Source organism: Desmodus rotundus, chromosome 10 (genome assembly GCF_022682495.2).
Source record: "Desmodus rotundus isolate HL8 chromosome 10, HLdesRot8A.1, whole genome shotgun sequence".
NCBI lineage: Eukaryota > Metazoa > Chordata > Mammalia > Chiroptera > Phyllostomidae > Desmodus > Desmodus rotundus.
Window position 1 is genome coordinate 27756799 of NC_071396.1, and position 26606 is coordinate 27783404.

Below are 26606 nucleotides of genomic sequence, written 5' to 3' on the forward strand. Positions count from 1 at the left end.
TATGACTCTCGGGCTCGCAGTCCCCATGTGGCCTCGGGCTGTCTCACTTCTACATCACCCATTTGGGACACCCGGTGACAAGCTGCCCTGCCAGCCCCGCTTCGGATCGACGCTGGAGTCTCCTCAGGCCAGATCTGATTCACATCCACACTCCCCCTTCTCTTCTCCTCGTCTTCTTTCCGCCAGGTCACAGAACTTGCCGGAAGTGCCACATGAGCTGTAAGAAGTGTGTCGATGAGCCAGGGAAATGCACCGTCTGTAAAGGAGGATTCAGGTAAAACTCCCCCTCCCACCGTGAGCCCGGCCACGGGGCTCTGCTGGGTTCTGTTTCTGCTGTTGATTGGCCCCATTTTTGCAAACTTCTGCGGAAAGCTTAAGTTTCCAGAAGCCTTTCAGGGTGAAGGTTAGGAGTCTGCTCCAATGAGACTCTGGTTTTCTCTCTTCCATCAAGCTCAGCACACTCTGCTTTAGAACGTTTCACTGGGCGCATGGTTTGCAGTGGGGTATGCTGAAGCGCTTGTCTGCCTGGTTCACACAACCAAACTGCATTTGTTTTTTAATTTTATTTATTTATTTGTAGAGAGAGGGGAAGGCAGAGAGAAAGAGAGGGAGAGAAACATCAATGTGTTGTTGCCTCTCGCGCGCCCCCTACTGGGGACCTGGACTGAAACCAAGGCATGTGCCCTGACTGGGAATCGCACCAGTGATCCTTGGGTTCACAGGCCGGTGCTCAATCCACTGAACCACACCAGCCAGGCCCCAAACTGCATTTAATGCAACCAGATGGTGATTACCTGTTCCTCCAAGCTATGCTCTAGAAGTTTAGATGACGTTCTGTTTGAAATGACGCTGGGAACTCTCATGTAGTCTAGAAACAGAGTCTGAGGGTTTTTTTTTTTTTTAATCCTCACCCTACGACATATTTCTTGATTTTGTGAGAGAGAGAGAAACATCGATGTGAGAAACGTTGATCACTGGCCTCCCGTACGCGCCCCGACTGGGGTTCGAACCTACAGCCCAGGCCTGTGCCCTGAACGGGATCAAACCCGCCAGTGTTTGGTGTACTGGGCCACAGTGCCCACAACAGGGCCTGACCCACGACAGCTTCTCCATAAATGATTTGCCGTAGTTTAAGTCTGAGAGGGCAGGCTGTGGGGGGCACAGGGCAAGGAATACGTGCGGAGGGACAAGTTTCCCATGCGCAGTCAAAGGTAGCTAGGCAATGGAAGACTGCAGGGAGGGCATGGAAAGGAAAGGAAGGTCAGAACTGGCCGGGCCCCGACTGGTGTGTCTTGGTTGGTTGGGTGTCATGCTGCAAACCAAAACGTCATGGGTTCGATTCCCGGTCAGAGCCCAGGCCTGGGTTGCGGGTTTGGCCCCCGGTCTGGGCATGTATGAGAGGCAACCAATCAATGTTTCTCTCTCACATAGATGTTTCTCTCCCTTTCTTCCTCCTTTCCACTCTCTCTCTCTCTAAAAAAAGAAAGAAAGAAAGGACTGTCTGGGGTCACACAAAAGAGAAGTTGGGGGAAGGTCTGCAAAAGCAATGCTTTTCACCCCTTGCTGTGCCCTGGCTAACCTGGGGCTCTTGCTCAGATGCAGGTTCTGATCCCGCAGCTCCGAGCAGAGCCTGGGGCTCTGCCTTCCTCACAGGTGCCCAGGTGAGGTTGCCGCTGGCCTGGGTACTGGAGGTTTGCACCACCACCCCGTCCCTCCCCGGCCTCCCTTTCCTCCAAACGCCGCCCGGATGGACGTGGCCCACAGGGCCGATTTTTTCAGAGTGGGCTATGAAGGAAGGCCACTTGGTAAGCAGTCTCTTGCAGGGGCTCCTGCCAACGCTGCCTTGTTTAATCTTCACAGCAACCTTGGATGCAGATATTAAAATGACTCACATTTTTCTAACGGGGGGAGAGAAACGCTTTCCCCGGGAGGCACGTGGTTGCTGCTTTCATGGGGTTCCCCTTCGCCTGCCCTCTGCCCCAGATGAGGCTGAAGATGAGGAGAGAAGCGTGTCTAATGCCCCAGCACAGAGTCTGGGGGAAGGAAGGGGACCTTAGCTGGACAAGGCAGGGTCAGCTGTGAAAGGCTGTAGTGGGGAAAGCAGTTCCCCAGAGGACAAAGCAGACAGAGAGCTGGCCGAAGCAGGGGACCTGGGACCCGAGGCTAAAATGCCCACTCAGACCAGGGTTCTTCAACCCCACGCTGGGAACTGAAGGTGTTGAGGGGGCTCCGTGGTTCCAGCTCACTGGAACCTGTCTGCCAGTGGGGAAGTGCTGGAGGGTCCCAGGATCCCCCTTTTCTGTGTCCTGTGGGTCCCGTGGGCCAGAGGCAGCCAGCCGCCCACACGGGAATGGTGTCGCAGGGAGAAAATACAGCAGCCACACCAGCGGAAGCAGGGGTTTTATCATCAGCCATAATCCACAGAAAGCTCCCTTTTATTGTCCAATATCCTCTTAAATTGTGGCTTCAAATCATCACTATCACGTTCAAGTTGGGCGAGCCGCTGCCTCCGCCCCCCCCCCCCCATCTCTTTCGGGGGGGACAAATGCAGGAAGAATTTGCAGCCAAAGACTTGATTTAACTGCCAGTCGCAGCTGCGCCTGGGTGCATGATGAGGAAGAGCCCTGGCCACTCGCTCTCCACGGGGACCCACCGCCCTCTCCCCCTAAACGCAGGATCCTGTGGGTCTCGTGCCCACCTGGGCTCTTGTCCTGTGTGTGTAGTGGCAGACCCATTCACAACACGAGTGTCAAATCTCATGTGATCCTGGGAACTGAAGAAGTCGTCAAGGCTGGCATTTATTCACACTGCTGCGTGCCAGACACACTACCCAGATTTTACGAGTATTTGCTCATTTAGGCCTCAATGCCGCCCTGCCGTGCTGGGGACTGGGATTGTTCCAATGAACGGGAGGAGCCGGAGGTTCAGAGAGGTTAGCTGGCTTGCCAGGGGTCAGGTTGCACAGCTCAGAAGTGACAGAGACAGGACCCCGGAGTGGGCAGGCCAGGGTCAGTCTTCCGCCAAGTCCTAGTCCGTGCACCCAGGAGCTGAGAGAGGAAGGCAGGAGCCACGTTAGGCAGGGCCTGCTAGGTCCCAGGAGTGCATTTGATCTCAAGTTCATTGTGAAGGACACAGGCAGGAGCCGGTCCGGGTTTCAGGATCAGTCTCGCTAACACTTGGCAGAGGGCTCAGAGGCAGCGAACCTGAGCCAGCCTGCTCCCAGGGGTAACCCACACATGTTGATGTCCTCCTCTTGGGGTTCAGATTCAAGTTTGATTAATGTCAGTGAAGAGAAGCCATCGCAGACTAGGAGAGAATGCAAGGACTTGGCCGTCTGCACCAGGACCCAGGCCACGGGGATTTGGAGATGGAGCCAGGTCCTGTCGGCCACCTGCAGGCATGGGGACGGCCTTTAGGCCCTGGATGACCCCGTGAGCCTGAACTCCAGCTGGCTGCGGGGCGGCTTTTCCTGACTTCATTTCTCCCAGAACCTTAATCGACACCAAGAGCTGTGCTTTGGCAACTTCCATTTCCTCTCCTGAAAGGCATTTGAGGGCAAATCGCAGCGTAATTAGACATGGAAAGGATGTATTGAAAACCTTCCTCCCCCCCCACCCCCGCCCCTTTCCAACAGATTCGCACAGGGCCGCTGCATTCCAGACTGTGAACAGGGCACCTACTTTGATTCCGAGCAGACCAAATGCGGGCAATGCCACCCTACCTGCAAGACCTGCGTGGGTAAGTCCATCGCCTGCACTGGCTTTGACGTCCTGCTGCCCCACAGTCCCGCAACCTGGGTCACCCAGGTGGCCGGCTCCCCGCCCTTGAAACCGAGAACGCCTGAGGACTTCTTGGGCCGCTGTGGGTTCTGTAGCGTGAAGTCCCACGGGCCCCACCAAGGGGCCAGGGGGCAGAGGGAGGACGGGTTACTGTTTGTGGGCATGAAGTGGGAGTTTGGGAAGGTGGATGGATGGTGGTGAGGGCTGCTCGACAATGTGAAGGGACCTAGTGCCACTGAAGGTCACACTTAAAAATGGTTCACACGGCAGCCCTGGCCGGGTAGCTCAGTTGGTTGGAGCATCGTTCCATACACCAAAACGTTGCAGGTTTGATCCCCAGTTGGGTCACGTACGAGAGGCGGGCGATTGGTGTCTCTCTCTCTACCTGTTCCCTTCCTCTCTCTCTAAAGACAATAAACATCTTCTCGGGTGAGGATTTTAAAAAATGGTTCATGTAGTAAATTTCATGTTCTAGACACTTTTTCACAATTTTACAAATTTAAACCAAAAAAAGCCGCCAAGGGGCACTTGGACCAGGCAGCCTGGGTTTCCCGGCTGAGCAGTCTCTCTGGTCTGCAGGCTCGGCTCCCCCCCCCCCCCCGCCCCGCCCCCCCCCTACCCCCGCTCCAAAAGGCACGGTCTTTGCTGCAGAGCCAAAGGAGGCTTTTAAAAAACATCGCCTTCGCTCTCTGTGCCTGTCTTCCCTTATTGTGAACCGTTTATGCAAGCAGGAAAACGTCCATCAGCAGTTTTATGTGGATTGTAATTCCCCACCAGGATTGCCGCGCAGATATCTCCCAGACACCGGTTTCCTGCGGCACTCGGTTGCTTTCTGGGGCTTCGTGCCGCGAGTCGTTTGCACTCAGCTGTGAGAGCAACGCTGCAAGTCTGTGGGCTCAGGTGCTTTGCAAGTGAGGTCTTCCCTCCACTCTCCTTCCTGACCCAGCATTTCGGCCCTTTTTCTAAGAAACCCACGTTAGACTGAGATTTTTTTTTTTTTGCTGTGGGAACCCTTTAGGAATTCGGTCTCTGCTAAATTACGGTCACCGTGACCCCGGTCCTGGGGAAAGGGGCCTGTCGGGCACACCCTCCTGGCGTGGCCGCATGGCCCCACATGGGCAGCAGGCTTTCCAGGTGTGGCCGTGCCTGAGCCCTCGAGGCCTGTGGGAAAGGCGCCTGCTTGGGCCCCCCTCCTGGGGCAGCGCCCCCCAGAGCTGGGCGCGGTATTTGGGAGCATCCTCAGCTGCTGACGTCACTGCCCCTCCTCCCAGCCATCTGCCCTGTTGCCTTTTTATCTGTCATTTCTTTTCATCCTTGTTTCCTGGGCTCAGTGGGTAGCCTAGGTGAGTTCAGGGCTACACGGCTTCTGTCCCACATTTAAATTTCATAGGCACGCGAACCCACACAATTAGGGGTGGGTGGCTTTCTAGCGCTTTCACTGTCAATAATGTAATTCATTAATTTATTTTAGTAGTTCCTTTCTCATTGTGTTTTTGGCATTGCCATTTATCTGCCCTCCACCCCTCCCTGCCTCCTCCCCTCTCTCCCCACAATCACCACACTGTTGTGCATCTCCACGCATAGGGGAGAGGGACCCCCATTTCCCTGCTCTGAGTCTCTGGGGGGCTTCTTGCTCCGTGTCCCATGTGGGTCTGTGTCAGAAGCACCTGTCCTCGGCTGCCATGCTTCACCCCCTGGAGGGTCAGGTCTGCTAGGGCTTCCCTGCCAGCCCCCCCTCAGTGACCACTGCTGCCCCCCACCCGGGGCCGACAGTGCTCCCAGGGCATCCAGCTGGTAGGTGACTTCGTGCGGACAAGCCTCTTGCCCATCCTCAGTCCAGGCACCCAGCAGGGAGGAGGTGAGCCCTCAAGGTCACCCAGCTGCCACAGGTTGGGGCAGGGGACCTATGGGACAGGGAGGTCCCTGGCTCCACTCACCCCCTCCTGGCTGGCACCTGTGTGCCGAATCTCAAGGTTCATAATCTTTAGTAATTGTGAGAACAGTTTGTCCAGAGAACTTGTGTTGAATCGGCTGTTTTTATCCATGAAATAAAACCTACCATCCTAACCAGTTTTGAGCGTACCATTCATGGCATTAAGTACATTTTCACATTGTTGTGCAGCCGTCACCAACAGGCATCTGCAGAACTTTCTCGTCTTCTCCAACTGGACGTGGTTCACCAGCTTTAAAGTGCGGTAAATCGAACACTGAACTAAGTACAAACAAGATCGCATGTTCTTTGCCATCATGGAAGCTCCTCAGGCATGAAGGACCTTCAGCACCCTCATGGCCGAGGCAGGACAATTCAGCGGCAGGGTTCGGCAGGGCAGACCCAAGGAAGGGGACCGCTCCTGAGGCGTCGGAGGCTGAGATGCCAGCGCCACACGCTCCCTGGAGATAAGTGATAGGCCTGAGGCACGCTGGCCAAAGTACGAAGTACTTTTCCTCTAGAATGTAGACCAGACAGACGCCCTGCACCTCTGTGGGGCTGCCCTTCACCTGCCTCAGAGCAACAGAGGAGGACACTCCATGTGCGATTCGAACAGGGTGGGCCACTGTCTGTTACCGAGGACGCCCCGTCACCCCAGGGGGCCCTGATTGTGCCTCAGCTCACGGTCGCAGTCGAGCTCGGAATTCCCTTCCAGGCTGAAAGCTGCGGTTTGGAGAGACCCAACCAGCTGCCAGAGCACCAAGCTTCGTGGCTGACGGGACCACCCTGCAGACCCCTGTCTGTAAAGAGTCTGTAAAGGCGAGAGGCCCCGTCTCAGTCCAGAAGTTACTCAGTCCAGAAGGAATAGGCCAGACATCACCGCCTCTGCTATCAGGTCTCCATCTAAGACCACAGTCAAATGAGAGTGGGTGAGCCCTGGCTGGTGTGGCTCAGTGGATTGAGTGCTGGCCTGTGAACTAAAGGGTTGCCGGTTCGATTCCCAGTCAGGGCTCATGCCTGGGTTACAGGCCAGGTCCCCAGTAGGGGGCGTGTGAGAGGTGACCACACATTGATGTTTCTCTTCTTCTTTCTCCCTCCCTTCACCTCTCTATAAAAGTAAAATCTTTTTTTAAAAAATGAGAGTGGGCAAGAAGAAGTTTAGTTTAGCCAGGGATCCCTCTCTGTGAGCATCCGAGATTGCTTCCCCACACTCAGCACTCCGCAGCGGCCACCTCGGTGCGTCTCTCTGAGGTCTCATCAGGGCTCCTTGGGAACGGCTGGCACAGGGCACGTGCCAGCACGCACTTGTTGGGATGGATGAACAAACGAGCGGATGGACAGACAGCGTGGTTTCTCCATCCTGGATGAGCACGTCCCCTCGACTGGCCTGCAGGTTTTCCCTCGGGACTCTCGGCCCTGCGTGCAGAGCTCTCCTCTTCCGGCCGCCGCTCCTCACCCCACAAGCCCGTTTTCGTTTCTTCTCTTTGCGGAAACTGTCCTGCCGGTCTGTACCAAACACCTGTCAGCGCCGTTCTGGCCAAGTCTCTTCTTCCAGCCCCCCCACCCCACATCGTCCTGGACAAGGTTCTAGCCAATAGAAATAGGGTACAAGCCACCAATGTGACCATGATTCTGAATTTCCTAGGGAAGCGGGTGTATCTAAACACTGTTGTTTCAACCTATCATCGATATAAAAATGGCTATTTCACATTCTCCTTTGTGCTAAGCCTTTGAAGTCCAGCGTGTGTGTGTGTGAATTTTAAACTCACGGCGCACCTCCCTTTGGTCCGGCCACCGGTCAAGTGCACACATGGCTGGCTCTAGCGGAGGCAGGGCCTAGGCCTGTTGGGAAAGGGAGCTTTGGGAGTCAGGGCCCGTGAACTTGACCTGGGCAGCCGGGGGCTGTGCTGAGTTTGGCTCCTGTCACTGTGTCCCAATCTGTGAAATGGGGGTGGTATACCCACCTCCCGCAGTGGGTGAGGATGGCTCAGTGGGGTACACGGTGGGCACCTGGAAGTCCAGCAGTGGTGGTGGCCTTGGCACATCAGAACAGTCCCTGGCTCTCACGGTCACTGCAGCAGGCCTGGGACATGGGACGGGCAGGCAGCCCCTGATACCTGCTGCTTTCCCCACTCCCCTCAGGACCCAGCGGAGAAGAATGTATTCACTGCGCCACAAACTTCCACTTCCAGGACTGGAAATGCGTGCCAGACTGTGGCGAGGGCTACTACCCAGAGGAGATGCGGGGTTTGCTCCACAAAGTGTGCCGGAGGTACGTGCCCGCCCGACAGTCTTCCCGGCTCTGCCCGCAAAGGGGTGGCAGGGGGACCAAGTCTGGCAGCCCTTCCCTGGAAGCTGGGGGACGGGTGAGCAGCATCTCACCACTATGGTGGGCACACCGGAACCCCTTTACACCAGAACCCCTTTGCAGAGGAGCGCTTGCCAAGGGCACAAGTTAGCAGGTGGCTTTCATTTCTTGGTTCACTTAAGGACAATTTGTGGAGCACCTCCTGTGTGACAGGCGTCGTGTAGCTGGGGCAGGGCAGGAAACAGATCCCAGAGGACCTGCCTGGCAGGGCTCACACCCCAATAGCAGATTCCACCAGGGCCTCGAGTCAGAGTGCAGGCGCGCTGTTGGGAAAGAAGGAGGAGGGCAGCAGACCGCAGTGCCCGCAGAGCCAGTCTCTGGGAGGACAGGTTGGATTCAAGCCCCAGGGCAGCGTGAGCCAGCTCCTTGGATAAAGGGCCCAAAGGTCTGTAGTCTCTGCTTTGCTGGCCACACGGTCTCTGTCGCAGCTACTCAAGCCCAGCACCATGAAAGCAGACAGGGACAACCTGCACAGGCATGAGTGTGAGGGGGCCCGAGCGCCTGAGTGTGCCGACCCTCCCCTGGGGTCGAGGTGCCCTGGGTCCCATCTCTGGGCCAGGACTGGAAGGGTGCCTCCCTCCCCCACCAGGGGGAGAGGCCAGTGTCTCCACAAAGGAGACTTAGCCTGGTGGGCGAAGCAGCAGTCCCAGGCAGCTCCAGGACCAGGTGCGTCACGTCCCTGGGTGGAGCCTTGTCCCGAGCCCCACAGTGGGGTGAGGATGCCCAGGTGAGCCCAGTGGAGTCTCGGAGACGGGGCTCTGCGCGTGCTCCTGCTATCGGGCCATGAGCGTCTTCCCCCTCCCAGGACCATACAGGAGGGGGGACGTGCAGGCACTTGGCCAGGGTTCCAGGCCGCCGTGGGGGACACGGTCCCAGCGAGGGGACACAGGTCAAGAAGGGAGGGCCTCCGCCATGTGCAGCAATGGGAAGCCGTGTCCCCGCGCAGGTGCGACGAGAGCTGCCTGAGCTGCGAAGGCTCCAGCAGGAACTGCAGCCGGTGTAAGACGGGCTTCACGCAGCTGGGGACCTCGTGCGTCGCCAATCACACCTGCAGCAACGGTGAGCTCCAGCTGCATGACGGGTGCGCTGCGTCTGGTCAACAAGGAAAGGGAAAGAAAACGAGGGGAAGGTAGCCCCACCCCGCCTGGGGCTGGCCATCCTGGGTCCCCTCTAGCCTTCCTCCCTTCCCGTGAGGCCTCTCACGTTGACCAGACCCACATCCCGGCCACAACCCAGCTGCTGCGGGTCAGTTTGTTGAGTGACTCTTAAAAATGATTTTGTTTTTGTGCTGTTTCCGCTCTCAAGCCATCACCCCCAGGAGGCCTGTGTGCCGTGACTTCCATTAGGAGAGGCCTGACTTTGGGGGTGAAGTCAGGAGGCCCAAAGGGTCTCAGCCTCACAGGGCCCACGAGTTCCCCCAGGGAAGATCTGTGTCTGTGCTGTGGGGGATCCCCGCTTTTCTCAGTGGACGGGGAGACGAGGGCGGGGTGTGGAAACAGGAGCTTAGAGGAGCAATCGGGGGAGTCCTGCCAAGGCCGGAAGCTCCCTCTGTAGGGGTCATGTGCTCAGGTTATGTGTCCAGCCCAGGAAAGTGAGGTGGCCACATGAGGCTCTCGGGGTCCCACGAATGCAACGCATTCCCAAAAGCCAAGGAGAGGGCCGCTCTGTGAGGCTCTGCTCTGTCCCTACCCCTTCTATTCCGCCCTCCCCCCAGTCTCCCTCGTCCGCCTCTGTAGCACTGCTGTCTGCACAGAGGCGCACTGAGGCCACACTGGCACAGCCCAGGTGTGCTCCCAGGCCCAACTCCTCCCCCCCCACCCCCTCTATCATCATGTGTCTTCCAGACTCAGAGGGAGCCCTTGCGTGCCACGTGCCGCCTCTGCCACAGCGGGCTCACCACATGTCACTGGGGTGGCCCTGAGGGCTGCCACCCCCACTGCCTCTGTGTGCCCTGTCCCCTCGGCCCCTCACACCATCAGGGCCGGCACAGTGGGATGGCTGGAACAATTAAACAGGCCCCCAAGTCTGACGCACGCCCCCTTTCTCTCCCCCTTTGGTGCCCAGCGGACGAGACATTCTGCGAGATGGTGAAGTCTAACCGGCTCTGTGAACGAAAGCTCTTCATCCAGTTCTGCTGCCGCACGTGCCTCCTGGCTGGGTAGGGGCTCCCGGCCACCTGCAGAGGGCAGGGCTGCTCCCGTCCATCCATCTGTCCGTCCACCTGTCTCCAGACTGGGGGCCAGAGCCTGTTTTCCGGGGCAGCGCCCTGCACCCGACAGCTTTATCTTCCCAGGATCGAGGTCCTTCGGGCCGCATCTCTGGGCACCCGGAGCCCGTGGGGGGTGGGCCTACAGGGGCTGTCCCTGACATAGCGCGGTCCTCTCCCACTCTGCTTGCTGGCTGCATTCTTCCCGTCAACTGCACACGGGAACCACGCGAACCCCGGGAGTCCACGGCCCCAGCTGCTGGGACCATAAGTTTACTGAATCTCAAGACCAAAGCAGAAAGTCACCCCACTTGGCCTCCCACGTCACCCTTCCCCCCCGCCCCCGGTTTTCAAGCAGCTCCGTGGTCAATCTCAGCCACCAGGCCCAGCCCGCAGAACCTGGCTGTCCCCACGCCCATGCAATGCAGGGCCAGGCCTCTCACCTGCTCCCCTGGCTGCCACAGAGCAGTGTGGGGGGACAGTTTGGTCAGACTATATATAAGACAGATTTGGGGGCATACCATGTCTGACCACCGGGCCTAGAGCATCTATTCCTACATAGTCAGCGACTTCTGAAATTGCTGTGACCACTTAGGGTCAGATTCCGAACCCGGGGAGAGTGGGGGAGAGCCTTCCTTCCCTGGAGCACTCTCCTTTGAGTGAGCCAAGCGCCCTTATCGCCGCCATCAGTCTGTGTCTGCAGAGGTCTCGTGGCCCCGACGCCCACCTTGACGCAGAGCCTTCTGCCGAGGATCCCCAGCAGGCGTCCCCGGGGGCCAGCCATAAAGGTGCCCCAATGACCAAGCAGTTCCTCTGACTGAGATGTAAGCCCAGCCCGTGGGATGTGCATCACTGACGTCCCGGTTCGTGGGATTGCTGTTAAAATCCACTTGGCCACCGCTCCTCCGGAGACTCGTTCTCAAGGCGGAGGTACCTGTGTCTGTGTGTGCCGCCAGCCTAGCAGCGCGGTGGGCCCTCTTTCTGCCAAACCTGTGTAGGCATTTTATAAGCTACATGTGTCTGGTTTTTACCGATGTTAATTATTTTGACAAATATTTCATATATTTTCATTGAAATGCACAGGTCGGCTTGATCGACTCCCCGTCACGCGGGAGTAACATTTGCCTTAAATTCTCCCGAGCTTGTACTTCTCTCCATTTTGTCCCCCCCCCCCCAACTGTAACGCGTCCTGCGACTCATCCCTGTGAGCTGGGGGAACCCCCACAGGTGTTGATTGAGTCCACGCCTCCGAAGAAGAGACCCTCAGAGCGAACACAGTGTTAACCCTAAATTAATAAAACAGTTAATACCCCACAGCGAAGGAGCCTGTATTTCTTTCCAAGGCGCAGCCATTAAATGCGGGTGCTGACCAGGGTGTGCAATGGCTTTCTTTGGGGTTTCCGGATCTGTTCGATGTCGTCACGGAGGAGGTCTCTGAGTGTTAGCGAATGTTGATGTAACAAGGTCACAGGAGAGGTCCCGGAGTTCCAGCCCAAGGGTGTCCTTGGGCAAACAGACCCTCGTCAGGCCATGAAAGCCTAGCTGGGTACAGGGCTGCTCCTTTCTGTGACAGAAGGCAGGCTGTTCACCTAAAGCTGCCCAGCGTGACTTAATTAGGTGGCAGTTTGTCTTCTTTATGCACAGAGACTGAAATCCCTGCGTGTGCTTTTTTCCTGCGGCCTCTCTGCAGGGGCAGGAGCTTGTACTTGCTGGGAATCGTTTGGCTGCAAATACAGGAAATGCAGCAACAAGAACTGTCTAAGGAAAGAAACAAAAGTGGAGCCCTGACCGGTGTGGCTCAGTGGGTTGGGCATTGTCCCACAAAGCGAAAGGTCACCAGTTTGATTCCCGGTCAGGCACAAGCCCAGGTTGAGTGTTCCATCCCTGGTGGGGGGTGCATATAGGAGGCAACCAATCAATGTTTCTCTCTTTCTCTCTGCCTGTCTCTAAAAGCAATGAAACAATGTCCTCAGGTAAGAATACAATTCTTAAAAACGACTGCCCAAATAAAATGCCTGTTTGCAAATGGCCCAACCTTAAGTGCATTCATCTGGACTCAGTTGGGGCAGGACATGTGAATGGGGTTTGTTTTATGTGACAGAATCATGGAGCACGCTCTCTAAATCTGTCCTGTCACTGGCCGAGGCTCATAGGGAGACGTGACTTGCTTGGGCAGCAACTGGCTGGGCTGTCCCCATCCGCATGCCCAGGGAGGGAGGCTGGCTCTCTGCAGGATGGAGAGTCACTTCTGCCGCCGGCCAAGCACAGCCATGGTGCATTTGGGTTCAACTAGTTTTATTTCCACTTTTCTGACAGGGCCCCCAGGTTCATACCCCCATCCCTCCTAGGCCACTGCTGACATTCTGCTCTGTAACTCCTCAAAGAGCTGCGGAGAACTGTACTCTTTACAGAAGACGTATCTTGGGAACAGAGCTTTAAAAGAGACGAAAGGGCGACATGGTGGAATGTGGCCAGCCGAATGGTTCCCTTGAACTTGAGACTGGAGACTATCATCCATTGCTTTTTTTTTTTTTTTTTTTAAGATTTATTTGTTTTTAGAGAGGGGAAAGGTGGGAGAAAGAGAGGGAGAGAAATCGCGGTGTGAGAGGAACATCAGCTGGTTGTCTCTCGCACGCCCCCTACTGGGGACTTATGGGCCCTGACCGGGAATCCAACTGGTGACCTTTGGGTCTGCAGGCCCCGCGCTCAGTCCGCTGAGCCACACCAGCCAGGGCATCCACCGCTTTTAAACCATTTGATAAGAACAAGCAGGGCTAGGGAGGGAGCTATAAGGGGACTAAATGGTAATGGCAAAAAATATAATAAAGATACAAATAAAAAAAAGAAAGAACAAGCAGGGCTGATGGAGGGTAATACACCAGAACTATTCCCTGGCATCTTCAGGTTCTGCCAGCCAGCTGGGACGCAGCTGAGTGCTGGCTGCCATGGGAAAGAGGGGCCTGCCGCGGCCTTCTCTGCTCCTTTCCTTCCTTGAACCCAGTCTTTGTGCTTTCTGGCTGGTTGTCTAAGGCCTTTCCTGACACCCCAGGCTCTGCGGCTTGTCCGTGCGCAGAACAGCCCCCCCAAGATGGTGCAACACTAAAAACACCCTTCTCATGCCCTGGGTTCATTTCCCAGCACCCAAAGCTCCCCTCCTCTCAGTATGTAATGGCCATACTAAGGGTGATCAGATACCTCCTAGGCTCCCTGGTGAGCGAACGGGAACTCAAGTACCCGGAGAAGAGAACATCTTGTTGCCCCAAAACAGTGGTTCTCAACCTGGGGTGATCTTTGTCTCCTTGGGGACATTTGGCAATGTCTGGAGTTGTTTTGGGGTCACAACTGGAGGAATGTACTGACATCTAGTGGGTTGAGGCCAGAGATGCTGCTAAGCCTCCTGAAATGCACAGGGCAGCTCCCACAATAAAGAATTATCCAGTTTCCAAACGTCAATGGTACCAAGTTGAGAAACCCTAGCCCAAAGAAATGAAATTACAAAAACCTTTTCTCAACGTCATAGAGATGCCCTAAAATTAGTAAAACTTTCTAAGTTTGATTCATCTCTCAGTTCATGTGCTGAAGCAACAGAAACACATACAAATTTCTTTTCTAAAAGTAAAGAAACCTTTTTCTGAAAAAATCCAGCCAGCGAAATGCAAGTTAAACCAGTTCTGTGGTCTAAGCGCGCCACCTCGTGGGATTTTCTGGAATTATGCAAAGTTTGCTTTTTTTTTTTTTTTTAACTTTTTTTGTGGGGCAGGGAACAATCACAAAGGAAAATTATAGAAAAGTTGCAAGCATGGTACAAAGAAATTTTCTAGTGAACAGTTTGAAAGCAAATTACTTATATAATACCTTGTTACTCCCTAAAGATTTTAGAGGCTATTTCCTATAAACAAGGACCTTCTCCTGCATAACCAACGGGAATCAGGAAATTCACTTTGATGTATTACTACTGGCCAATCTTCTAACTGGATTCAAATTTTGCTAGTTGTCTCAGGAATGATGCCCTTAGCAAAAGGATCCAGTTTAGACCACACTTTGCATTTAGAATCACACTCTGCATTTAGTCTTCATGTCTCTCTGGTCTTCTTCAATCTAGAACCGTTCCTGGTCCTCAGCCTTTCTCTGACTTCATGACCTTGAACCCTTTAAAGACTGAGGTTGCTATTGGTAGTAATCTGTAGACTGTCCCTCAGTGTGTTTGTCTGAGGTTTCCTGGAATTTCTATCTAGTTCATGTGTCCTTCCTTGACAGGACTCTTACAGAAGTAGAACCAGTCTAGGCCCTGGCCAGGGAGCTCAGCGGGTTACAGCATCATCCCCAGGGGCCAAGGCTGTGTGTTTGATCCCTGGTCAGGGCACGTACAAGAAGCAACCAATGAATGCATGCATAAGTAGAACAACAAATGAATCAATAAATAAAATCTTTAAAAAGAACTACTATAAACATTGTGAAAGAAGAAATAAAATTATCATCCTCACTCAGGTCGGAGGCTTTCGGAATAGTGTTCCCTTTCTGAATCCCCGCGGCAGCTAGCAGGTGGGCTCACTCTGTGGTCATTCGTTACGGTTCAGATTTCCGATTTGCGCAGTTTTCAGTAAATCCTGCGTCAATATAAATATTTAATTGTCAGAACAGGCCTAACCAGAAACTCCACCATGCCCGGTGCCGGGTCTGACGTCACGGCCCCAGCGGGCGACCCATCCCCAGCTCTCACGTTGCAGGCCGGGGCCAAAGACCAGAACCCCGACAGGAATCTGAAGTCCTGGACCCACGGGTTGCCGCCCCTCCCGGGTGGAGTGACGACTGTCACAGCTTTCCATTCACCTCGGGGTGCACTGGCACGTGAGAATGTCCCACTCGCGTGCTTTCATATTTTGCTTAACTAGCGGATACACATGTCTGGAATTAGGGGCACTCCTGATTCCAGGCAAGCCCCAGTGAAAAGAACCAGAACCAGGGGCGTGGTCCAGATGCGCCAGGACCTCGGAGGAGACTGAGATCGGGGGCGTGGCTTTTCGATTGCTTCGGCCTGGGCGTTGAGCTGCGCGCGCGTGCGTCGTGCGATTGGTGCCGCCTGGCGGCGGGCGCGGGGCACGCCGGGACTTCTGGCTGGCGGGAGGCAGCCGGCGTGCGGGGCACCGGGAGTAGAGGCTGCAGGATGGTGAAGCTGACGGCGGAGCTGATCGAGCAGGCGGCGCAGTACACCAACGCCGTGCGGGACCGCGAGCTGGACCTCCGTGGTGAGTCTGGGGAGAGGGCGGGCCGTCCCCGGGCCTCGCCGCTGGTCCACACCTTGCCGCGTGCGCCCACGGCCGGAGCTTGGCCCAGGGGCCTGCATCGTGGGCCCCAAAGTGGCGGGCTGCACCCGGACCGCCCCGTATCGGGTCTTGTGGGTGTTGGCAAATGACCTTGGGCTCCTCACGCGGCCGACTAGGTTAAAAGGGACTTCTGCATCCATATCCGTGGCGCCTCTGTTCGGCCTTGCTTTGGCTGAGCTTCAGTCTGAACCGTTTGAGGGCGGAAATATACAGGGGTGGGCAAAAGGAGGTTTACAGTTGCGAGTACGCGAAACGCAGGGATTTTATATATATATATATATATATATATATATATATATATATAATCTATTAATTATTGTAAGTGTACTTAATTACTGTAAATCGGCTTTTGCCCACCCCTGTACGTCGTGTTTGTAGTCCTAGTGCAGAGCGAGCAGTGAGTTCTCTGTAGATACGTTCAAGTGATACCGTGAGAGTGTAGATGGGATACGTGTTAATTATTTCTAATTGGTGAGGGAGGAAACGAAGTCCTGGAACAAAATCGATCGTTTCCCCTGTACTTCCTTCTTATTAGCTTCAATTGTCCCGTATTTACTTGTCATCAAAACATTTTATGGAGCGAACGGCTTCACCAAGGTTGCCGTGTGTCGGCGGTGAAAGCTCCCGGAACTATTCAGACTCCCGTAGCGATTTCAGCCTTGGAGAGCTTGGCGAGAAACCGGGCAGTACTGTGATCGAATCAGCATATCAGAAGATGACTTTAGGAGGAGTGTGAAGAGCATCTTCTCTGGGGATAAAATAATACAGTCTTGGCCTGAAATTTGCTCCCATGGGGACTGCAGGGGCCTCAGGGGCGTCACTGTTTTTGCTTAGATTCCTTGCTGACAAAACCCAGTACTTTTATTTTGATGAAATTAAGTGCCTTAGAGAAAGGTTCAGTTTCAGAGTAACTGACCACTCTGACTGCCTTGGCACAGGGGACTCCCTGCCTTCTCCCTGCCTCTGCAGTGCATGGGGTGTTGAGGATGCTGGTTTGGGTCCTTGACTTTGATGCAGCCCTTCCAGCCCCGAACTGTGTACTTTAACCTCGGCTGGGTTCATTTCTTTTTTTTCTAGCAAGTAGCACAATAATTATGTGCATATTAGACACGCCGGTGGGAACTTGAGTGAAGTGTGCGTAGAGTGATTTACCGTTGTATTTAAGCCATTAATCTTCAACTCTGGATTGGAGCCCGGGGAGGTGAAGTGAGGGGAATGCCCTGGTACGGTGATGCTACCCTGTGAGTTCCGTCAACGTGACACCGTTGTCCGCTGTGTATGAAACAGGTGTGGACACTTTCTAGAAGCAAATCATCGTGTAAATTCCTGTTATACCACTTAAGCTGTCCCGGGGCCGTACAGAACCGTGCGAGGCACCTTGCACATATTCTCCCAAGCGTTAGCTACCAATAGCACTGCTGGTAAGCATCGCCATCAGCGCTGCCCTTGACCTTGTCATCATCACTATCTTCGTGACCACCGCTGATGCATAGGATTCATGGCCACCGGGGTTTGAGCCTCTCTTGTTCCTCACTGTATGGGCCAGTACCTTGCAGTGTTTGGCGTAGGTGCCGGTGAACCCCTTCTGAATGAATGATAGCTTTGAGTCACATCCCCAGGGAGTACTGCTACTGTGTGAAGATACCGTTTAGTTCTATGCATACTTGACGGCTTCATTTTTTCTGTTTCACAGGGTATAAGATTCCTGTCATTGAAAATCTGGGTGCAACTTTAGACCAGTTTGATGCTATTGATTTTTCTGACAATGAAATCAGGAAACTGGATGGATTTCCTTTGTTGAGGAGACTGAAGACATTACTGGTGAACAACAACAGAATATGGTGAGTGTCTGCTAGTGGGGAATATTTTTCTCCCCTATTTAAATGTCACAGTTCCCTGAGGAAGTTGTAGTACCTGCTGCTGGTCACACGTGCACGTTTCCCCGTAAAATGAGAAACGAGCTGCACTTCTCTCGTTCAGATCAGAGCCTGACTTGGCGTTGGTCTAGACTTACTTGCATCTGTTCACAGATCTAGTCTATTTATACATATACTCATGGTAAGCTTCTAATTTAAATTAAACACATACTGCCCTGGCTGGTGTGGCTCAGTGGATTGAGCACCGGCCCGCCAACCAAGGGGTCACCAGTTCGATTCCCAGTCAGGGCACGTGCCTGGGTTGTGGGCCGGGTCCCCAGTAGGGGGCGTGCAAGAGGCAACCACACATTGATGTTTTTCCCTCTTCCTCCCTCCCTCCCTCTCTCCCCCCCCCCTAAAAATAAATATATCTTTAAAAAAATAATAAATCAATTAATTAAAGGAAACACATGCCGGTTTGTACACATTTGGCTCTAGGCATATTTCTCAGGCATTAACCATTCCCTGTGCGGTAGGTGTTGTGTGTCTTGTCCCTGCGCTGTGAGTGCAGAGTCATGAGTGTTTCTGTGCCGCCTGTGCAGAAGCCAGGCAGGGAGTCGGGTGTCTGGTTCTACGCAGGAGCTGCTCCTTTCCTGAGGTATCACTGGCCTCTGTGGTGGTGGGAAAGGGCCAGGACAGCTTTCAGGGGGTCTGGGTTCTACAGTCATGCCGCCTCTGTCACATGGGGGGTTGGAAGAAAACTCTCTGAAGTTCTTCCCACTTGGGAGTCCGAAATCCTCTGAGCAAGGACTGAGGAAGAACTGTTAGCTGACTTAACCTGTCGCTTTCACTAAGGGCCTGTCTGTTCTGATTTTAGCCGTATCGGAGAGGGGCTTGATCAGGCTCTGCCCTGCCTGACGGAGCTCGTGCTCACCAACAACAGCCTTGTGGAGCTGGTAAGTGGAACGAACGGGGGGCGGGAATGGATCTAGAGGGAGGAGCTAAAGGTTCCGCACTCTTACAGAAATTTTGTTAATTCCTCATCATCCTTTTTCTTTATTTTTTTCTTAATTCCAGACGAGGGCCTTTCTCAGCTGCAGATAACTTTTCCCGCTCTGTAGGTTGCCTTTTGGCTTTCTCAGGGTGTCCTGAGAACCGTTTTCTAATTTTGCTGTAGTCCAGTTTATTTGTCGTCGTTGTTACTGTTGTTCCTAGTTCTGTCGATGTTCTGTTAAGCGTCCCCTACCCCAGGGTCGTGAAGAAACTCACCCACGTCGTCCCCTAGAATTGCAGTGCCCGGTAGGGCGGCCACTGGCCCTGGTGGCTGCTGAACGGCGATGTGTGAGCGCTGCCAGCTGCCCACCAGCTTTCACCTCGTAGCACAGAGAAGCAGCAATGGGTGGGAACTGTCAGCGATTTTGTTACATGGGTGTTGAAATGATCATATTCTGGGAAGTAGGTTAAATAACATTAAAATTAGTTTCATTTTTTTTTTTTCTATTTTAATGTAGCTACTAGGAAATGTGAAATCACATATGGGACGCGTGTTAAGTTTTGTTGGACGAGTCTGTTCTAGAAACTCGTGTTTCGCTCTTCGCGTTTAGCCCCACAATCCACAATACTCAGATTTGGCTTTCCGGTGACATGAGGGGCAAATTTCACTTTCTCTGCTTGGATCTGAATATTTTGACATATTTCTCTATAGGCTGTTTAAATTTCTCCTCCATATATATAGGTTTCCACAAAATTGAGCCCATACTGTGTATTGTCTTGTAACCAAAATTTTCCACTGAAATACTGGATGGTTAGGTCCCTCTTACGTGACTTGACTTGGGGTTATTTTTCCCTCGCCTCCCTTCCCTCTTTCCCTGATTATTCCTTTCCTGGGGGGCTAGGTTTGTGACTCTGCAGATTCCCAGCGGAGCGCTTGACTCCAGAGTAAGAAAGCCCTGGCTTGTCTGAGGCCGTGTCCTTTCTGAGTTAGGGGAGGGGTGCGACCCAAATGCTCACTCATAGCGAATGGGGGTCACGATAAGGGCTGTTTGCGTGGTCTGCGCGCTGCAGCGGTATTTACAGCTGTTTGCAGTGAGGAGGGCTGAGTCTGTCCTCTGGGTTTCTGAAAGGGGCGGTAAGTCTCACGTGATCGTGGACTGGACGGTCTCCCTGGAGTTCCGTCAATTTTAGTTTTATGTATCTCCAGGTTATCGTCTTTGATACACAGAAATTTTAAATTGTTGGTGCCTTCCTGGTGAACTGAGCCATTTTTTCGTTACGTTGTGACCCTCTTTATATGTTACTAATGCTGTTGTACGTTGCTACTTTATCTGCCATTGTATACCAACACCAGCTTTCTGTCCGTCCGTATTTGCATGGTCAACCTTTTCCCATCAAAATGGACCCTCGGTGTTTACTTCCTTTCTGTTTAGGTTTGTCTCTTGAGAACAGCATATGATAGGATATTTTAAATGCAGTCTGAAATCTGTCTTTGAAATAGTCAGTCTGTTTATATTGATGCGATTACTGGTATGTCTGCGTTCGTCTTTTTTCTGGAACTTGTCCCGCTCATTCGGTATTGTTTTCGCTCCCTTATTTCTCCCTCACACGCTTTGCACTCACTTTTTTTGTTCATTCCAGTTTTTCTTTAGTAGTTTAGAAATTAAATATTAAATAGTCTCTATTCTTAGCAGTCTAGGAAGTAAAACATATGTATTTACCAAAGTTTAACCAATACCTTTCCCCTCCTAAGCAGTTCAGGGTCCTTAAACATTTCAACACCCCCTCCCAACTTGTTATATATTAACTGTATTTTTTAAAAGCTCACATAGACATCATCACTGTTTAGAGAGAAGCTGGTAAGGCCAAGATGCTCGGTGTAAGAAGCTCGAGGTTCTGTACCAGTTCACTCAGTAGAAAAGTATTAGGTCCTGGAGCAGTAAGAAAGTAAAAGCCAAGATGAGTCCTGGCCCCAAAGGCCTCACTATTTCAAAGTACGGAATTAGGGTGTGGCGCCCGTGTTCTCACCTACGGCTGTGTCCTTACAGGGCGATCTGGACCCTTTGGCATCGCTCAAGTCACTGACCTACCTCAGGTACGGGACTCGCTCGTGGTGGTGACATTGGAGCCCTTTGACATAACACCCTTCCGGCCTTGGCCTTAGGGCACCCAGTTGGTAAAAAGTACCTTTGTCTTTGCTGTACACATAGCTCTGAAACTAATACGAAATAATACTGAATGAAAGGAGCACCTATAAAGGACACGTGGACAAAACCAAGAGGGGGGCTGGGGTTGGGGGGGAGGGGGGGAGAAGGCAGACAACTGTACTTGAACAACAATATAATAAATGGGAAAAAATAGTATTGAATGATGTAAACTGTAACGGGGGAACCTTTTTTAACTTAAATTTATTTTAAGACATAAATAAATCTTCTAATTTTTATACCATCAAAAAAAGGCACCTTTTAAAAACAAATGTTGAAAATTTTTTTTTTAGCCCAGTACTCTATTAAAACATCCCTAGTGTTACTTACGCTGTTACGACATTGAAATGAAATGTGAAGAATAGTGGACTTTTCCCTGATTTATGGACTCATTAGGTTTTATTAACAGGAACCTCGTGAATGCTCTGCTGTGAACGAGGTTGGCATGATAGTATTCCTTCTCTCGTAGTCTTCTGAGAAATCCCGTAACAAATAAGAAGCATTACAGACTGTATGTAATTTATAAAGTTCCCCAAGTGAGAGTGCTGGATTTCCAGAAGGTGAAACTAAAAGTAAGTATTACTTTGTTGATCGTAAGTCATATTGATTTGTGGGGGTGTTTTTAAAGATTTTTAGAGAGGGGAAGGGAGGGAGAAAGAGAGGGAGAGAAATATCAGTGTGAGAGAGAAACATGGACCGGTTGCCTCCTGTGTGTGCCCGCAACCTGGGGCCTGGCCTGCAGCTCAGGCCTGTGCCCTGACCGGGAATCGAGCCTGCGACCTTTCGCTTTGTGGGACAGCACCCACCCCACAGAGCCACACCGGCTAGGGCTGATTGGTGCTTTTGATATTTGATACCCGTTTACTGGTTTTTAAAAGTTGTCTAATGAGTTTTACTACTGGTTTAGAATAAGAAGGTGGGAAAGGAAGTGTCAGGTTTTTTTCACAGCGGAGTGTGTGGTAGGGCCCTGAGTTAAAGCTGTTGCGTGTGGCGTTGGGCACCCCAGGGCGGCACCAGCCCAGAGTCCGGTGAGCACTGGCCGCCACGGGCAACCACAGACTGTTCCCAGTGGGGAACGTAATGCTGTTCATTTTTCGGCACCTTGAATCATTAGAATGATTCCCCTTAGTTGGGATTTTTTTTTTTCCTTTTAAAGCTACTTAGTTCTTTGAGAGCCCCCCCACCCCTTTGAAACGAGGAGAGGGCTTCTCTTCAGGGAGCTTCGCCAGAGAAGGCAAGGCCTCAGTGTCTCCTTTGAACTTGGAATTGGCTTTTTTGGTATTTCTACCAGCCCCAACTATTCCAGAAGAGTTTCCTTCCCTGTGTTCTGAGGAATGCATCTAAACGCACGCGGTATTCCTACTTCATTAACTCTGTGTGTGGTGTCGCTGTAGGAGCGTCAGGAAGCAGAGAAAATGTTCAAGGGCAAGAGGGGTGCACAGCTTGCAAAGGATATTGCCAGGAGAAGCAAAACGTAAGATACGCACATCCGACTTCACTCTACTTCCCCTTCAGAAACACTCTCTGTCCGGCAGTGTGCCTCCTACAAAAGCAAACAAAACACCCGTCACTGGTCCGGTATTAAATTTGCGTGATGCTGCTCCGTGACCGTCAGCGGTCCCCGCGTCACATGAGGTTCCGACCAGGTTAGCGGGGCCAACGGTTCAGTATTCGGTCTGACGTCCCGTTACGCACGCCCTGCTCTGTCTAGGAAGATGAGCGCTGTGGTGTTTCTGAAGGAGACAGTTGCTTGTATCAGTTTGTTAACAAAGATAAGATACTACACTGGTTGAGTTACTTTCAAAAAGCTTTTGAAAGTAAAGAGAAGCAGTTTCCGCCGGTCTGGGTTTCACAGTTACATCCTTCCCTCCCCTCCCAAGGTTCAATCCAGGTGCCGGTTTGCCGACTGACAAAAAGAAGGGCGGCCCGTCTCCGGGGGATGTGGAAGCCATCAAGGTAATGGAGCATTAGAACTCCGGCCCGAGAGCGCCGCCTCGCGTGTCAGGCGCAGTTACGTGACCCCTCAGGTTCTGGACATTGCGGCTTTCCGCCACCGTTGCTAGAGTCCAGCCGTATTTTTGTGTAACGGGAACGAGCTGGAACTTACTTGACCAGACTTGAGCCGGGGATGTGGAGGCGGCTCTGGTCTCCCTCATCTTCCCGGGGCGTGTGCTTTTGCACAGTTGGCAGCTTCGGATGCTGCGCGGCGTTTGCCGTCGTTTTTGCTTTGAGATTTGCGGTGTGGAAGGTCCTGGGTGATGATCAGTGAGGAATCCTGATTTTATAATAACGCCTCCTAGGTTTATCTGGTCACATAATCCCAGTTGGTAATTCAGTTTGCTGGCGTTTTAGGACATATGAAATGATGATTTTTTTTCCCTCCTATCAGAGGGTTCTGCATTTCTTTATCAATTTAGAAATGGAACGATTTGGGTTTTGGCTCAATTTCAATGTGCCAATCAAATTCTTCCCCCAACACAGACTGTTGAATGTTCCAACACAGAAAGTGAGTTCCTGTAGGTACCGCCTGGGTGGTTGGCACGTTGGCACACCGAGGTGAAACTGACTATGTGTGTCCCCTGTGTGTCCCCAGAACGCCATCGCGAACGCGTCCACACTGGCCGAAGTGGAGAGGCTGAAGGGCTTGCTGCAGTCGGGCCAGATCCCTGGCAGAGAACGCAGATCAGGTCAGGAGAGCGCGCTCTGCCGTTGCCCTTGCCATTCGTGTCCCACCGGAAGTGATTCCAGAGCAGCTGGGATGCTGCGAGCCGGGGGCCAGAATGTAGTGCCTCTTCACCTCTGATCCCGCATTCATGAGATCCCGTTACACGCGCTTCCAGGAGAAATGAGCTGATGGGCGATGCCGTGTTACGGGACTCTGGGGCTTTTCTGTGTGACACAGACACTGCTGCACAGCCGTGGCCTGAGACCGAACACGAGGGGACCCCATGCGGACTCACTCCCACGTACAGCCAGGCTGGCTGAGAGGTCTGAACATAGGCCTGGGAGGCTCAGGTCATAGCCTCGCTGGCTCTGCCCTTGGGCGAATTTCCTAGTAGTCCCTCCTACCTCTAAAATCCATTTCTTCATCTTGTAATCTGAGATGACTATAATGCCACCCTCGGACATTGTTAGGAAGACTAAGACACTTCAGAGGTGCCACATAGCGCAGGGTCCGACGGGAGCAAGTTTTGGATAAGCATGAGGTGTTCAAATATTTGAATGCCAGCTTTGTGTCAGGCAACTTGCTGGGCACTGGGGATGTAAAGTAAAAACCACTCCAAAGAATACATTTGCCAGCTTTGCTCTGAATGAATGGGGGCCTGTGGCTAGACTGGCAGATGGGGAAATAGTGTTGCAGTGAGGCCGAGGATGAAGAAGGCATTCAGCGGACCAGCAGTTCTCTCTGTGGTCTTTGGGCCCCTGGGGGGTTGTGAGTTCGAAGCTTGTAACAGCATCAAGGTGTTTGCTTATGTTTTGCTTAGGAATGTCCTTCAGAAAGCAATGAGAATTATTCGTTTTATTGAATATTGCCCTTGAGTGCACATCTTTTAGATGCTCTGGGTGACAGAGCCTGGAGTTTGCATGAAGCACTTCTCCCTACCTAAGTTGGGTGTTTGTCTGCAGCTGGTTTATTTTTCCTGTTAACTTTTTCTTTAGTGTATTGGGGTGACATGAGTTAATGAAATTACTCAGGTTCGGGGTGTACAAGTCTCTGATCAGTTGTCTGCAACTGTTCAGTTGAGGGGTAGGCATCTTCTCAAACACTGGGTAAGCCTGTCGCTTCAAGCAAGACAACGCATCGTATTTGTTACCAGCGATAAAATTCAAACTTTTAAGCAGAGTTCAACGCTAGAAAACTTACAACTGTAGCCGTGACAGCCTCACAGTATCTGCAGACGTTCCCGAGGCAGTCGGTGGCGTTCACGGATATGATTTTTATGTCGTGTGATGACGTGGGTAACAGCTGCCAGAGCTCAGGGAGCCAGTGCTTCCCAGGGTTCTAAGCTCATGCGAGGTAAATGGTACAAGGTGGGCCAGTGGGTTTTCAAGTAAGAAAATGTGAGCTGTTCATCAATGAGGTTTCCGACTCCTCACTGGCAAAAGGGAGTCTTGCACACTTGAATGGAAAGAGGCCTGTGTGGGTGCAGCTCCAGGCCAGGGGGTGGGGGTGGTACAAGGGGCACGTGGCAGATGAGGAAGCACGTGTGTGCCAGGCTGGGTGACGGATGAGTGATTGAGTTAGGGTGATGGGCAGTGAGTTCAATTTCCATAAAACGCCTGTGCGATCTTTCTTTTCCCTTGGGACCTGACCGTCCCTTTGCATACCTGCCAGAGCCCAGTAGTCACTGGGCTGTAAGTGTCTCGAGCGCTGAGGCTACTGTTGGGCTTTCGTGCCTTGTGCAGGGCTTGGCACGCAGGACCCTCACGGAACGGGCGCCCCCGCGTGCTGAGAGAGTGCGTTCTCTGAAATCGATGTGACTCCGCCTTTGTGTTTCCCTCCAGGCCCCGCCGATGATGGTGAAGAGGAGATGGAAGAAGACACAGTCACCAACGGGTCCTGAGCAGTGTGGCCTGAGTGTCCACAGGCTGTGTGACATCGGCGTGGGACCTGTCCTGCATTTTGAATGTGGAGTAGTAGCCTTGTTTGTGTCAGCAAAGGGTTCGCGAGCATTGTTGAAATGCTGCAAGCTGCTGCTGCTGGTCGTTTTTTAATATAAAATTGGGAATTTAGATGCTTGTTTTGTACAAAGAGTAAAAATAAAGGACACTCGCTGTACTGCCAAGTTGCGTGTCATTGGGCAGGGTGTGCGGTGAGGTGTGTGGGCGCCTTTAAGTTGGAAATGCAGGAGGGCATCGTCTCTAACTGGGTTTCCTGGTCCTCGAGAAAATGCTTAGATCAGGGGTGTCAGACTCGTTTTCCCCAGGGGCCACATCGGCCTCGAGGTTGCCTTCAAGGGGCCGAAATAATTTCAGGACTGTATAAATGTAACTACTCCCTAACTCTTATGGAGCTGAAATCACATTCCGCCCTTTGAAAGCAGCCACAAGGCTGATGTAGCCCCTGGTGAAAATGAGTTTGACACCCCTGGCTTAGATCTTTGAATCCTTAGTAAAACCCGGGAGAGTGTATGCTGCCAGTGATTGTAAGAACCTGCCATTTCTGGGGCATTTTCTTATGCATAAAGAATAGCGAGCTTGCCTGGGCTGGTGTGGCTCAGTGGATTGAGTACTGGCATGTGAACTGCAGGGTCACTAGTTCGATTCCCAGTCAGGGCACGTGCCCGGGTGGCAGGTCAGTTCCCCAGCTGGGGGCGTGGGAGAGGCAACCGATTGATTTTCTCACACAATTATGTATGTCTCCTTCTTTCCCTCCTTTCCCTTCTCTATAAATAATAAAATCTAAGAAAATAATAGAGCTTCATTACAGGCACCCGGCCTTTAGGGCTTACCCGTAACCAGCATCCTTTGGAGTGTTTATTTCATAAACATGGGAATGAGTTACTGATCTGAAGAACTGGAGGGGGACGCAGCTTTCGCTTGTCAGCTGAGGGAATGCGCAGAGGCACGTGCCGGTACTCAGCACGTCGAGGGGCAGTCACGGCTGCCCCCATGGGCCATCCAGGGCAAGTGTCCTCCCAACTCTACCCTTTACCACAATTCTCACCCTGTTAGAGCCCATTGATGCTCCTCAAAAACACAGGGTGGTGGAGATGAGGGCCTCCACCCCAGAGCTTGGGTTTTAGTCGGCAACAACCATTTACTCGCACAGCTGGCTCTGCTTTTCCCACGGTTCTGTGGACAAGTTGGTTAACTGGGCAAAGGTTCAGGAGGGGAACATAGAGGCTCCTTAGAGGCCTGCACTATTGACACAATTACTTCTGCCAACTTGCCATTAGCCAAAGCAAGACACCTGGCCGCATCTCAAGTCAAAGGCTGGGGAAA

The 26606-nt window shown here is 52.6% G+C and overlaps 2 protein-coding genes and 1 long non-coding RNA gene across 6 annotated transcripts in view; 2 read left to right on the forward strand and 1 right to left on the reverse strand.

The window, feature by feature from the left end:
* Positions 1–11617, forward strand: part of PCSK6 (proprotein convertase subtilisin/kexin type 6) — a 131631-nt gene extending 120014 nt beyond the window's left edge. For 3 of the 4 annotated variants that reach the window (XM_053912684.2, XM_053912682.2, XM_053912683.2), the window contains 5 exons: positions 187–274; positions 3635–3738; positions 7852–7981; positions 9024–9136; positions 10142–11617. In XM_053912684.2, the coding sequence (XP_053768659.1) occupies positions 187–274; positions 3635–3738; positions 7852–7981; positions 9024–9136; positions 10142–10239 (533 nt within the window). In that variant the 3' untranslated portion in view covers positions 10240–11617. Of the gene's footprint in view, positions 1–186; positions 275–3634; positions 3739–5901; positions 6699–7851; positions 7982–9023; positions 9137–10141 lie in introns of those variants that run through there. The other variant, XM_053912685.2, reaches the window with a different exon arrangement.
* On the reverse strand, positions 2141–15247 carry LOC139440309 (uncharacterized). The gene is made up of 3 exons (XR_011650442.1): positions 15114–15247; positions 14768–14890; positions 2141–3538 (listed from the first exon to the last, which is right to left on the reverse strand). It is a non-coding gene; the product is annotated as an uncharacterized lncRNA (long non-coding RNA).
* A 133-nt stretch (positions 15248–15380) lies between these two features.
* Positions 15381–25447, forward strand: SNRPA1 (small nuclear ribonucleoprotein polypeptide A'). The gene is made up of 9 exons (XM_024561736.3): positions 15381–15529; positions 17301–17448; positions 18341–18419; positions 20505–20551; positions 21130–21232; positions 22055–22134; positions 22541–22616; positions 23254–23347; positions 25167–25447. The coding sequence occupies exons 1-9, from the start codon at positions 15448–15450 to the stop codon at positions 25223–25225; spliced, it is 768 nt and encodes a 255-aa protein (XP_024417504.1). The 5' UTR covers positions 15381–15447; the 3' UTR covers positions 25226–25447.
* Positions 25448–26606: the final 1159 nt, after the last annotated feature.

What these genes read in the sequence shown, in the direction of transcription:
- SNRPA1 (XM_024561736.3), top strand. Translation starts at nt 15,448, where the DNA reads ATGGTGAAGCTGACGGCGGAGCTGATCGAGCAGGCGGCGCAGTACACC. An exon ending in CCGCGAGCTGGACCTCCGTG is followed by an intron (nt 15,530 to 17,300) that starts GTGAGTCTGGGG and finishes TCTGTTTCACAG; the next exon opens with GGTATAAGATTCCTGTCATT. An exon ending in GGGATGTGGAAGCCATCAAG is followed by an intron (nt 22,617 to 23,253) that starts GTAATGGAGCAT and finishes GTGTGTCCCCAG; the next exon opens with AACGCCATCGCGAACGCGTC.